The sequence below is a fragment of the Seriola aureovittata genome, chromosome 6 (genome assembly GCF_021018895.1).
Source record: "Seriola aureovittata isolate HTS-2021-v1 ecotype China chromosome 6, ASM2101889v1, whole genome shotgun sequence".
NCBI classification, from domain to species: domain Eukaryota; kingdom Metazoa; phylum Chordata; class Actinopteri; order Carangiformes; family Carangidae; genus Seriola; species Seriola aureovittata.
This window is the reverse complement of record NC_079369.1, coordinates 4,710,186-4,723,793: the sequence shown is the minus strand read 5'-3', so window position 1 is coordinate 4,723,793 and position 13,608 is coordinate 4,710,186. Positions and strand designations below refer to the sequence as shown.

Sequence of the window (13,608 nt, the reverse complement as noted above, 5' to 3'; positions counted from 1 at the left end):
TTCACCACCCACTACGACACGGTTTGAAAATTTGAGCAGGAGAGGCCACGACGTCACGGCCTTGAAGCTTGGCACATGCGCAGTTCAACTGAAGGTGCCATGCCCTTGAATGTTGCCTTCACTGCTGCTTCTAAACTCGAAATTCCAATAAACGCGTTTTAAACTCTTTTAGTGTGGTTGGTGTTAATAGGGAGGTTAAGTGATAAACAGATTTGCTTTGTTGTATTGAGGGTGGCAGGTTATTTATATCTGAATCTGTTGCTTGTATTTCTATTTTTTGCAAATTACACCAGATTAAACTTGTATTTTTATAAATATATATTTGTACACACAAAAACTCAATAATTATGTTGGAAAAGGTTTGCCATTGGAAGGCCAAGATAATCTGCATCATAATGGTTCAAACTAGACCAATAAAGAGCAGGCACCAATAAGCTGGTCTATGGTGTATACTACGTCACACTAACTTAACTGTTTTGGTAAATTGAATTCATACATTTTCCTTATCAAAAAATTAAAAATATATGAAAATTTCCAGTTTTCTATCTCTAATTTTTCATATGGCAACTGAACTGTTTTCAGTCTCATTCATTTCTGTTTGAATTAAAATATATATTCTAACAAAACAGCTAATAATTGTTGAAAAAAATCATCTTTACTCTCCATATTTGCAATATTAATTTAATAATTAAATGTCACAAAAACACTGACCAAAAAACATATTTTCCAGTTTCTATAGAAGTCAATTATATATACCCTTCATTGTAAAAAATTATAATTCCAATTGTCAGTGAAGGCAGCAAAAGAGCTTTGCCCCTAGCTGGCATTGATGTCGTAGTCCGCTCCTGCATCATTACTCCTCTACTATGATGTCAGTGCAAATGTACCTGTAAATGTTTGAATCAGCATTAGAGCCATGAACACAGACGATGTCTAATCTGACTAGAGAGAGAGAGAGAGCTACTGCAGAGTGATTTGGTGCAACATTAGTATAACTTCCTATTAAGGCATAATTCATAGGATTAAGCTGTAATTTATTTGGTTTGTTAATGGTTAATACATTTTTTTTGTAATGCTTTATGCATTATTAACAGTAACTTATTAATAACAGCAAAATTTTGGATATGTAGTTTAGTCTCTTGGACTACAAAAGTCCAATTTAGGATAATTTGGTGATACTTTTAAAATATAAAGTATATTAAGTTGTTTGTTTTTTTTGCTGGTGTGAAGCATAATCATCCATTTCCTGGATGTTCTCTTCCCCAAATGGAGCATCAGTGAATGTGTGTGTGGCTGTGAGCTGGCACATTACTAATACTTATTTATGTAAGACTATCTGTCAGATGAATACACACCTCGACGTGATTCCACATCAGCCTTTCTGACGGCATAAAATCATGTGGTGAAGGTATAAATATAAACCTAAAAAAAAAATATGAAAATGTTTGTTCTACTGATAGACCCAAAGTATCTAACTTCAACCGCTGTCACTCAGCTCTGTGCTATATTTAACAGCACATCCAAAAGTGTTTCTGGTGCTTTTCATCTCTGCTGTGTAAAAGTTTGGAGTGACAACACATGGGGGCATGAGGCGCACTGCAGAGCTTCAAACGCACTTCTGGTATTATTATCTAAAAACAGCAAAGCCCAACAGATTGACACTTACTCGGTTTATTTATAAAATCAAATGGTGTAGACCTGGCTCAGTCAATTTCAAAATGCAGTGTGTAGGAAGAGATACAAAATAGTACAATAGTCAACCATCACTGACATTTCTATACAGGAAGATCAAGATAACAACATTCTCTACATTTGAGCAAGTACCTTTGAAGAAGAAATACAAAAAAGAAAACTCCTTTAGACAACACCACCTGATAAAGGGAAAGGGAGAGTTATAGCTCCCAAAGGACTGTGCCCAAAGCAGAGTGGAGCAACCCAATGAAACATACAAGTATAGCAAACAATGCCACATCCCAACCTCTCAGGACATCTTTATACTGCAACAACTTGAAAGTTAAAAGGCACCACACAATACAAGTCACAAGGAGATTTTGCCACACATTTGTAATGCTGTAACCGACAAACTTTAAGGCGGATGTCATGTGCAAAAAACATCTTGAATATGTGTCACACGTACTGCACAGTGTCCTCTCCAGTGAAGTGTGCTTTGATTCTTTCCTTTACTGCTTTACTTCTTTAAAAAATATTTGAAATGTGAAAGATTTAAAGAATGATTGCATTATCACTATGTTGCTTGGTATCACAGGCATATTCCAGGCTTCCAGGTGTGGCAAGTGAAAGGGGAAAGAGTGTTGGAGGAGGCCCACTGTGGATTTAGTTCCTGTAGCCTTTACGTCCCTCTCCCTCCTTGAGGAAGGTCCATATGAGCGTGTTCACGATATCGGGCTGGTCCTGCTGCAGCCAGTGACTGGCCCCAGAAATGATGTTGAGACGGAAATGGTTCCTGATGTAGAGGCGGCACGCCTCCGCCATTTCCTGCTCCAAAAACGTGTCGCGCTCGCCCCACAGCAGCAGCACCGGAGACCTGACATGGTTCTGGCTCAGAGGGAGGGAGCTGTGGAGAGAGAGGAGAGAAGAACCCGAGTTGATCAAAATTCTTGTTGTAGGAGAGATTTTAAATGGAAATGTAACCTAAAATAGAATTTACGCTGACTTTACTTTTTCTACTGTGACAACTCAAACTTTGTTGGCTCAGATACATTTTGAGATAATCCTTATATAACTAATTATATAATTAATCAGGCAGCAGTAACTCTCTTATATCCTTCTCTAAACCTGAGATTAAAAAGAATTAATTAATTTGTCTTTTCAGATCCACATTGTATGCCGCACTTTTATCAGCTGCTGCGTTAATAAGACATGCTAACCAGGCATGTTCCAGTGGCATTCACCTCATGTTCATGTTTTTGGGTTCTTGGTGGAGTTGAGCCGACAACACTGAGTAATAGCATGACATGAATGTTTTGTCTACAGTAGACGAAACAGAAGCAGGAGTTGAAACAACAAAGTCTGTTTCCTACACCAATTATCACATCTAACATTTCAGATTTAATTTCAAGTTTCTGGCATTTCCACAAAGTTTTTTCTTATGCAAACGTACATAAAAAGTGCATAAAAACCAGCGGATGGAAATCTACCTCGTCTCTCTGCTGTACATTACATTCTTATGGTTTGGTTCTTACTCAAAAAACTCGACTGTATCATTAGTATCAGATCAGAGGAGATCACATACAGCATGTGAACTTCATCTTCAGAATTCCCGCTTGAATGGACACATCATGATTCATGTTGGTTTATGTCTCGATGAAAATGTGCTGAGCCTCCAGCAGTCTGGACAGGATAAGTGGATATATATAATATGGATGGATGGATGGATGGATGGATGGATGGATGGATGGATGGATGTATATCTATTTTTGCGTCCCTATAGGGCTTAGGTGAAGCATGTGCTTGTGGAGAGACTAATTGGGCATGGGTCAGCGATATTTCTTTTACATAAGCGTATAAAAGCTATTCTGAGGTAACTCGTTGCTTGAGAAGGGAGCAGATGGCACGTTCAGTCATGCATGTACGGTTCACATGTCAGATATTCGTGCACTGTGATCTTCTTTGATCTTCTTTGTGCTGATCACTCTTGGCCAGATAGTCAGTCTTAGATTTAAGAACGAAGGTGTGTGTGTAAATATAGATATATATATTGATAGTGGTGTGGCCTTGACAGACTGAGAGAGATGTTTCATTTTCTGCTCCTTCAGAGCTCTGACAGTAGATGGCGCTACTAAATTTGCACATACACCATACTCAGTATATAACATAAAGTATGTGGGGGTGCACATCATGTACAAGTCAAGTGATTTTCTTATCACACTTTACAATAACCAACCAAGACCAAACACTGATACTGACTACAGTGGAATGGTCTCCTATGGCAACAGCATACCTTTTCCAATAGCTACTATATGTTTTATGTCTTATATATGATTAGTGTTACTATATCATTTAATATTTCTAAAAAAAAAAACATTTAAACCTTTACACAAATGTCTGTTTGAGCTATTTTTTATGTTTTCTGATAAAACATCTGCAGCAAAATCTTTAAGTGACTGAGCTTTTCCCCACCTGAACACATTCCTGTAATAGTTGAGGGCTCCAGTCAGAGCTCCCGGCTGCGAGAGTGCATACAAATAGGCCTCCAAGTCCTCTGCAGTGAGCCACCGGCCTTTCCTCCCAATCCCTGTGCTGCGGCTGGTGAACAAGGCCTTCAGAGCCTACAGCAGAGACAGCAGCAAACACTGGGGTGAATTTTCTGTGACTGCTACGATCTGATCTGGACAGCATTTAGAGAAGGATGCCCGTGTCATTGTAATGCGAGTCAGAAAAGGTACTTCAGCGGGGAAATCAGCTCTCATGACCTTCAGTCACAGCTCTGACTCGCTGCCTCAACAACAATAAATGCTGTGCTTCTACTTCTGAAAAGTCCACAACAGGCAGATGAACATTATGTAATCTTACACTTAATTAGCAAAAAGTCTAACACACTGGTAAACACTTCCAACATTAGCTGACTTCTACAAAATGCTAACTAATAGTCATTTAGATTGAAGGAAAGTTAAGAAACAGTTCAAATTTTTTGGAAAAATGCTGATTCTGTCTTTCTGAGAGTTAAATGAGAAGATGGATACCACTCTCATGTCTGTAGGATAAATATGAAGCTAAAGTGAGGAGGCAGTTAGCTTAGCTTAGCATAAAGAGCTGAAACAGAGGGAGGCAACTAAACCTGATCTGTCCAGATGTAACAAAATCTGCCTCTACAGCTCACTGATGAACAAGTTATCTTGTTGGTTTTGTCTTTGGAAAAAACTAATGTTTCCAGTTTTATGCTAAGCTAACTGTTTCCTGGTTGTAACCTTATTTTTTAAAGATAGGTGTGAGTGCTTACTACATGAGAGTGATATTCTCATCTAATTCTTCATTTAGCCTCGGTACACTCAAAGAAAACAATTGTCGTATTTATAGATTTAAACATCTTTTAAAACCACTAAACCTAAACTCTGTATTGTTAGAAGAAAATTGTGCATTTGCAAACCTGAACTGTGTATTTTGACCTGTTAACAAAAAATGATGATGATGTTTAAATATCATAAATGATATTACTAAATTTGAATGGCTTGTTTTAATATGAGCAAGAGTAAATCTAATCAAAGATGTCCTTCTAGGCTTCACCATATGATTTGATAACACTTTATGATTTCACATTTCCCACAGGATTAGTTGTTCATCTTGTTTACAATAAATAACCTCTGTCAAAACAGTCTGTTTGCACCGATGCATACACTAAAAATAGACTGATACTGGAACAGCATGCAACATACACAAGTACGCATGCATATAGACACACATGCATGCACACAAACAACACACATGGAGACGCAAACACACACACACATGCACACACACACACACAAACACAACCTTGACCTTGAAATCGCTTAAGCCCACACATAACAAACCACCTTGAAATCATTGATGGAGAGCATGAGCTCCGGGAAGCGGGGCAGCTGGAAGAAAAAGAAATGACTGGATTTCAGCAGCTGGCTCGGGTGACGCAGAGCGTAATCTGGGAGGAGAGGAGAGGAGAGGAGAGGAGAGGAGAGGAGAGGAGAGGAGAGGAGAGGAGAGGAGAGAGAAGTTCAGTTGTTTGACAGTAATTAAAGGCCAAGTCTTCACACGCTGCGGGGTTGTGGACGTGATAACTCTCAATGACTCTGCCTCCCCGTCTGCACCAGTTAAACCAGCTGTTCCAGCTTCACATTAGCCTCCTGTAATTAGCTTCTCATCATCTTCCCCTTAAGGCAGAAGAGGATTTGCCAGATGGATGCAAACATGGAATTGAAGTAATAATATTTCCTAATTAATGATAATAATTGCGGTGATAATCCAGGAGCCAAACCAGAGACTCTCTAATTAGTACGAAGAAAATTGGTTTTCTTTCACAATATAAACGGTAAATGTCTGAGGATTTGTCCATTCGCATGCGGTGAAACAATACCTGTGAACACAGAGGGATGGGGACAGTTCAGGACGATGAGTTTCGTCACCATCTCAGGGTAGTGAATGGCAAAAAGCCACGCTATGGTTCCACCCCAGTCGTGGCCAACGAGGCAGCATCTGTTGTACCCTTGGAAGAAAAGCAAATGCCCATTAGAGCGTTTTTGGAATAGAAGAGAGCATAATGAGGACTGCAATAAGAGCTGGATGTTCAGGCTGATGCTTTGATGTTTATGAATAAGCGAGTTGGTGCTCAAAATCAATACTATTCTCACTTCATTATTGCTGTCCTCCTCCCTCAGAAGACACATACACCCATCAAAGGGATGTGTTACATGACATGCAGCCAAATGCAGATCAAGGTCAGGACATCCGTCTGTGGGATTCTGATCACATTACTGCTCCAGTCCTTACAAACTAATCCCTTTACCTATACCAGCACCATTTACACCCACTGGTATGAATCATCCCAGCAAGCCTCATCTCAACACTGATATCACATTAGCTTCAACAGGGATTGTCGTAGAGCTAAGCCTGGGAGACCCTTTTGGAAAATGACGGGGCTGTTTCTGCTCTCAGCCTTTCTGTGTTTACTGTTAGCACTGATATTTGTTACCACAAATGGGAAGGGGGAAACGTTACATGTCATACGTGGTTAAAGGCCAAACCCCTGATTGGTTAAAGGCCAAACGGTTCGGTGTAGCACCAGTGGCTGACTGTGAATCTGGACTGAAATGTGGACCATGTGGGCTCTAACAGCTGCTGTAAAAAGAGGCTCTGCAGTCCAATCACAGATCCGAACGCAGCAGTTATATATGATCACCCGCCGGCATCCGCTGAAATGACTATCAAGTGGAACATTTGCACAGCAATATGCATTATTGAGCGCTTAGCTCCTGAAAGCCTGTTGAGAAATAATTAACAGTGCAAGACGCTACAAAACGTCAACTACAGACCTTTCTAAAAACACTTTGTAAGACAATATACATTTTTTATAAAGGGATGTGTTCAAAGGCTTCTTGAGAATATTTACTGACCATTATGGTGCCTCTGTGCTGGGCTTGTATTGGCTTAAAAATGTGAAACATACACCTGTTGTGGCATTATGTAAAGCTGCAGTATTCAACAATTTTTCTAATAACAATGAACAAAATTAAAGAGGTTTTGCTCTGTGTTGAACACACAGAATTAATTATAGGCTCTACAGAGCATTGTAGTGTCCTACTACTTGTCCAGCGCCAAACATTAGATCAAGTTAGCAGCTAGCTGCTGAACACAGTGGAGCATGTAGCAGCTGAAGGAGCAGATATTTACCTCAGGAGAGGAACACTGTAGTTAATGATGGACTTTCATTGTCTATGCCGTCTCCAAATGAAGGCTAATATCACTCCACTCCACGTTTGCTTGCCAACATGTTCAGCACAACAAGTTTATAAGGTGATAATATGTGTTTACAGCTTGTTCCAAGAAGTTTTATTGCTGCTTTAAAGCTGCTTATGACTGAAGAAGATCAAAATGTTGCAGCTAATGGATAGTTTTTTTCTTTCTTTCCTCCTGGTTGGTATAACACTGTACTCACCAAAGTAACTTCTGAGAACTGGGAACACAACAACATCACTGAGTTGATCAAAAATGTTGATTATATTTTGTGATTGCACACGCCTTAGTTTTCTCTTCCTGGAGGTGTTTCTTGCTCCACCTGACTTCATTTTAGCCACGTCTCTGTGTTCCCAGATGTTATCATTCCCAGCTGGAGAGATGGCCACAACTATGACATGAAGACACATGTTGCAATAGCCTACACATCATCATCCATTAATAATAAACATGTGAGGACAATGTCTGTGAGTGTTCAAGGCATGAATATCTGATTTATTCTTGTGGTTTCTTTGTATCTTTACCACATGAATATGAAGTGACAGGTGTGAAGGAGAAGAAAAAGGGTAGAGTTCCCAGACATTCTCGACTGTACTCATTAGAGGCTCTTCACTCCCACACATTTCAATGCTGAGACAGGTTTTCATACAGTATGGAACTACTGCTAAAATGACAGAGAAACTGTGATGTGCTGGCCAGTAAAGAGAAATAAAACTGTCATCCTGGCCAGATAATTATCAGTGGGTGCTGGTGTGTGCAGACAGCCTCAGGCTAGCTTCCCTGCTAGTGTTAGCATGCGCTCAGCAGGCTATGGGCTCTGTATCTGCACAGTGTCCCATGCTCAGTAAGGGTGAGTCACAGGAAGTTTGTCATGCCACGCGGCGGGCCATCAGAGCTGTCCACAGCTTAAGACTGATAAACAAGTTATTTTTGACTCAAAACAGTGTCCACTCCTCAGAGTGATCTCAGATGACAGACACACACTTCTCCTGTGTTCTCTCACCTAAGTACTCCACGATATCCTTGACGTCAGTAACCAGGTACTCGAAGCGGTAGCTTTCAGCGGAGAGCGGCAGGTCGGACTCCCCGTAGCCCCGCATGTCGATGGCCACCACACGGAATTCACTCTTAAACTCTCGCAGCTGGTAGCGCCAGGAGAACCTGAGGCACACAAACAGACGCAAAGATGATTTATTTTCTTAATTTCTTCTTACTGTCACACTTAGTTTTACAGCCTACTATCCCTTAAGAGGAGCTCTCCAACAATTTGCACATCCATGTATTCTGATTTTAAAAAAGAATGATGAAACTTGATGCAGCAGGAGTTGAGATATCATGACTTTTGGGTTCTACTATGGGGTCAAGCCCCCAAAAACATTGGATCCTACATTCCCCACAATGCTATTCTATAGTGTCTTTCATTTCTTCTCCTCCTTTTGCCTTTTAAACTCCATGCCTGCAGTTTGTAATGCAGGTTTCCGTTAAAAAGTCTGACTCTACAAGGGCCAACCGTGATAGTCCCAACGAGTCCCACACACTGTTTACAGGTTGAGTAGTATTCCCCGTTACCATTTAAACTGAACTTGACGGGTAAAAAATCAATGAAGTGCCCCCCTTTTTTTTTTCTTTTCTTTTTTTTTTTTTTATAAAGTTGGCACTCAGCTTTTTTTTTCCAGCTGAGTGAATGTCACTGTAGTGTAATAGAAGCTGTGCTAAATTCTAATCCGTCCACTGATCATGTGGACTGGGATGACTTCCTAATTGAAGATTCCCCTCCTCCTCCTCTTCTTCCTTATTATTCCTCTGCCGAGCAAAGGGGAAGCAAGATGCAGAGCCCTGGCTGTGATTCTGATGAGTCAGGATAAGATCCCAGCAATGAGCCCTCAGATCTTAGAATATAAATGAGGTTTAAAGCAAAGTAAGCCCCTCAGACCCCTCCACCCTGCCTATGACGTACACATAGACTCTCTGCATTTCTAAGAGGGAATTAGCACAATTCAAGAAAGTGTTAAGAGTTCTTTCCAACCATCTCACTCTCAGCAGCACGCTTCATCATATCTGTGAAGAATACAGCAAGTGAAGCAGAACGAGCTCCCCTCATTAATTAATCCCTGTCTTGTCCACAGCTTAGATAGTATGTTAGAGATATGGACAGGCTTACAGCTCTTGACAACCTCTTTGGCCTCAATCCAGGAGCAACGCTCAACACCATTTTTCATTTCATATCAGGAGGAAGAGATCTTGAATGCTTTGGACCCTTTTCCCCGATGGCAAATCATGTCTGTGAATGAGGACTCCTCGCTGATGTGGATGTGTTTTTTGCAGTCCGGGAGGCAGACAGTGCAGCTGAAACATTAGAGCCGAGGAATCCTCGTAGTCAGGGGAAATTTTAGAGAGGTGACCGATGTAACAAACCCAGCAACTGTACTAAATACATTTCAATGTTGTTTTCCTGCTGCTGAATGCAGTAGAGCTGCAATTGTAACCGGAACTGCCCTGCACCCCAACCCCCACCCTGATTTCCCATTCACCTACCAGAACTCAGGGAAGCCGTGCAAAAACAGCATGAGTGGTTTCCCTCTCTCTCCAGCAGCAACATAGTGAAACCTCAGGCCAGACTCCTGGATGGAAAGAAGACAGAGGCATTAAGACGCAAACATCAAGCTGACGGTCTCATCCAAAGACACTCAGTGGACACAATAGAGCAAGTCAGCATTTTAAAATGACTAAGTGCAGCCGCATGAGAAATAAGTGGACAATAATGTGGAAAAGAAATATACAGCTTATTTTATTTGAGTCAACACACAAATGAGAATCTGTCACAACATATTGGACCTCTATCATGATATATTGTATTATCTTGCAGAAATCTAAAGATATCCAGCTTCAAATAATAATTTGTGTCTGATATGATTTTTACACAAAAAATGATTTGTTATAATTTATTAACATTACATCTACTCCTTTTCCCTCACTGAAAACAGAAAATATGCCCTCCTTCACTGAAAAGTTCATTCTCAGTATTTGAGATTTCAAATTCCTGCATCAAACTTGTCTAAGTTGCATACGACTTCCAAACTAGAAAAATTAAATAAAAATAATTAAAGTAAACATTTAAATAAAAACAGCCTTTAAGTCTCAAACTCATACATGATTGTGCACAGTGAAGCTCAAACATCCACACAACGTAACAATAAGCAGAAGCTGTTTTTGAGCGTTTCTGAACATTTCGTCGTCTACTCAGAAACTTTTTGTCTTGTCGTGTATACAGTGTCACTTCGACTGTGCCTGTTTTGTTTGGGATAGTAGTTTGACAGCTAAACAAACAAATTACAGGTGATGCAAACTATCCTCAGCGGTAACGACTACACTACATTGATAGTAATCAATTTGGAAGTGTGGAACAGCTGCCTGCCTGCACAGCTCAGGGCAAAACAACAGAGGCTGCACAATATCATCAGTGGGCATCCTCCTGAATATCTGTTCATAACAATGTTTCGTACTCAACATGGCGATAACACCGGGGACAGAAGCCGTTTTTTCATACTGGTGCTGTACTGTGAAACAGTCTTCCAGTAAATATGGAGTTGACAAAAACAAGAGGGACTTTTGGAGGTCAGGTCAGAGCTTGTTTACGGAGTAAGGTGGCGGGTTATTCATGGGATTGCACTTGAGCTATTAATGTGTTTTTGTTGTATTGATGTGGATACTCATTCTCTGGTTTAGTTTGCAATGATGTAGTTTTTAATTTTAAGATCAATTTTATGCTTCATGTTTTATATCTGTCTTTTAACGAATTGGGACCTTGTTGGAAATGTGTGTCCTCACTTTAACATGTTATCCCCAGGAACAGACTGTGCTTATTTATTATTTTGTCTTGAAACAAACTTGACATCTTTGTCTAAGTTTCATGACTTCGTCGTGTATGATCCCAACATGAGGACAGAATTAGGCTGAGTCTGATTCATTGCTCTTAAAACTCATTTAGGGCTAAAAAAAAAAAAAAAAAAAAAAAAAGCAACAGAAGAACAGATGAAAACGTTGGTTTGGTTTGTTAAAAGTACTGTACTGAAGAACAATTTAAGTACTAGTACATTATTTGAGTAATATATCCATTTTCTGCTCATTTGTACTTCTACCTCACATTTCAATGCTGCTTTTTTTCTGACACTGCATTTATACCACAGCTAAAGTTACTTTGCAGATAAAGATTTTACATGGAGGGAAAAATGATCAGTTTGTGCAAACATGATGCACTTTTACAGAATAAACTACCGACAGAGTATAAAGTAATTAAAATGATTAAAATGCTTCTGACGTTAATATGTTAATACACCAATGATCACTAGAATATATAATCATATAAGTGACAGGGACCATTCCGCTGCATAATGAGTACTTTTACTTTTAATACTTTAAGTACATTTTGCTGCTATACTTCCGTGCCGTTGTTTTAAGATTGTATATGCAGTACTGCAGCACTACAGTACTGCGCTGGTGCCAGTTCTACTTCAGTAATAAGTAAATTGGATCATTTCTCCGATACTGGCGATCAGCTTTGGTTCAGGTTAGGGCATTTGTGACAGACGTGCCTTGGCATTTAATTACATAATCTTGAGCACAGGTTTTTAGTGGCAGACTGGCAGCCCGCCGCTGATGACCCTACATGTGGAGACGTGAGGCGGAGGAGCTGCTCCTTCAGCACCACCTGAGCGCAGCGCCAGCAAAAACCGCGATTTCACCAGAAAGAAAAAAATAAAAATAAAATAAAAACACGCATCTTGATTTGCTCACAGATCAGGCCTGTTTGGCTTCTCACGACGCGACACCGCAGAAAGGTGTTGTAGCAATTTAACATCTGAACATCTTAGCATGCAAAACAGGCTCTCTCTTTCTCTCTCTCTCACACACACACACACAATGGGCTTTTCCACCTTACATGTCCAAGTGCATGCGTGTGTGTGCATGCGTGTGTGTGTGTGTGTCTTACCTTGATCCTAACATAACAGTGGGTTCCCAAGGACGTGTCATTCAGACAAGCCGGGGGAGTTTCACGAATCACCCATTGGAAGGTTGTTGTCGGCCTTAAGATGATGCTCCACCAAAGTTTCAGCAGGGCTACGGTGGTGCAGAGAGCACAATAACCGTATATCAATGACCAATACCCCAAAACTCTGATTTTCTGCGCAAGTCTGATTAGAAATAACAGCAAGTTGTGAAGCACTCTCGCCATCTTTACATTGCCGCAGGAAATCGATCCGGATCCCGTTACCTATTGATTTCTCTCTGTTACCTGGTCGTCTCTGTTTAAGTACTGCTCTGACGATGCCGTTGTTTCTCGTTACCAGCGCAAACGCACGACTGTCTGAAGGGAGGATCCCAACAAACGGCTGAATGGGACGGTGGCAAGAGCATCACGTCAGATTTCACGCTTGCGTGTGACAGCAGTGGTTGATCGCAGGGGACGGTGCTGTTGACTATACAAGGCAAGTCCGAAATCAAGCGATAAGCCACTCGATGCGGAGCTTTACGCTGATTTCAGATCGGCTGAGAGGCGCCGTTAGGCACGCTGAACCCCCCCCCCCAAAAAAAAAATCACTGCAAAGCACCGTGGCTGTAGTGTGCCGCTGTCATGGCAACAACATTGTATTAAAAAGGCAGCATGCGCACATGTGCACAGTTATTTCACTGTTCATTTAAAACAACTATAATGATTTAATTCATTATCTCCCCAACCGGTTCTAATAATAAGTGGCTGCTCGCAGGTATGATTGGCGTTTTACTGGGCAGCGCATTGATATTTTATCTTATTTTATTTATATCTGCTGTAATGCGGTCAGAGGTGTGCATTGTTAAGGTTGGCTACTGTGTAAACTACACACAGTGGAGCAGTGTGATTGAAAACACAGCTGTCTGGAGCCGAGATAGCACACAAGATGAGACAGTTAACCAATTTCAGATTAGCCCGACCCCTCACGTGACTGGATATGTAACAGAGGAAGACCTTTGTACTCTTCAGGGCACCGAAATGTCATACACGGTCATCAAACAAGCAGCCTAAACTATATAAATAATACACTTTTCCTTTAATATTTGATCAGTTTGACTATTTTTGATAACTATTGGTGAGACTTTAGGAAATATTTCGCAACTATTTTTGCA

At 40.6% G+C, this 13,608-nt stretch overlaps 1 protein-coding gene across 1 annotated transcript; it reads right to left on the bottom strand.

Annotated features, from left to right (window-relative positions):
- Window positions 1-1,655: 1,655 nt before the first annotated feature.
- Window positions 1,656-13,021, bottom strand: ephx4 (epoxide hydrolase 4). Its single transcript, XM_056377587.1, has 7 exons — window positions 12,437-13,021; window positions 9,982-10,067; window positions 8,450-8,607; window positions 6,071-6,199; window positions 5,535-5,638; window positions 4,141-4,289; window positions 1,656-2,575 (listed from the first exon to the last, which is right to left on the bottom strand). Exons 1-7 carry the CDS (start codon window positions 12,677-12,679, stop codon window positions 2,335-2,337), a joined length of 1,110 nt encoding a protein of 369 aa, XP_056233562.1. The 5' UTR covers window positions 12,680-13,021; the 3' UTR covers window positions 1,656-2,334.
- Between the last annotated feature and the right edge of the window lie 587 nt (window positions 13,022-13,608).

Excerpts from the sequence above, each read along its gene's own strand:
- ephx4 (XM_056377587.1), bottom strand. The coding sequence starts at position 12,679 with ATGGCGAGAGTGCTTCACAACTTGCTGTTATTTCTAATCAGACTTGCG. Across the intron at positions 10,068-12,436 it reads ACTGTTATGTTAGGATCAAG|GAGTCTGGCCTGAGGTTTCA; the intron begins GTAAGACACACA and ends CTTTCCATCCAG. Across the intron at positions 2,576-4,140 it reads TATTACAGGAATGTGTTCAG|CTCCCTCCCTCTGAGCCAGA; the intron begins GTGGGGAAAAGC and ends CTCTCTCCACAG.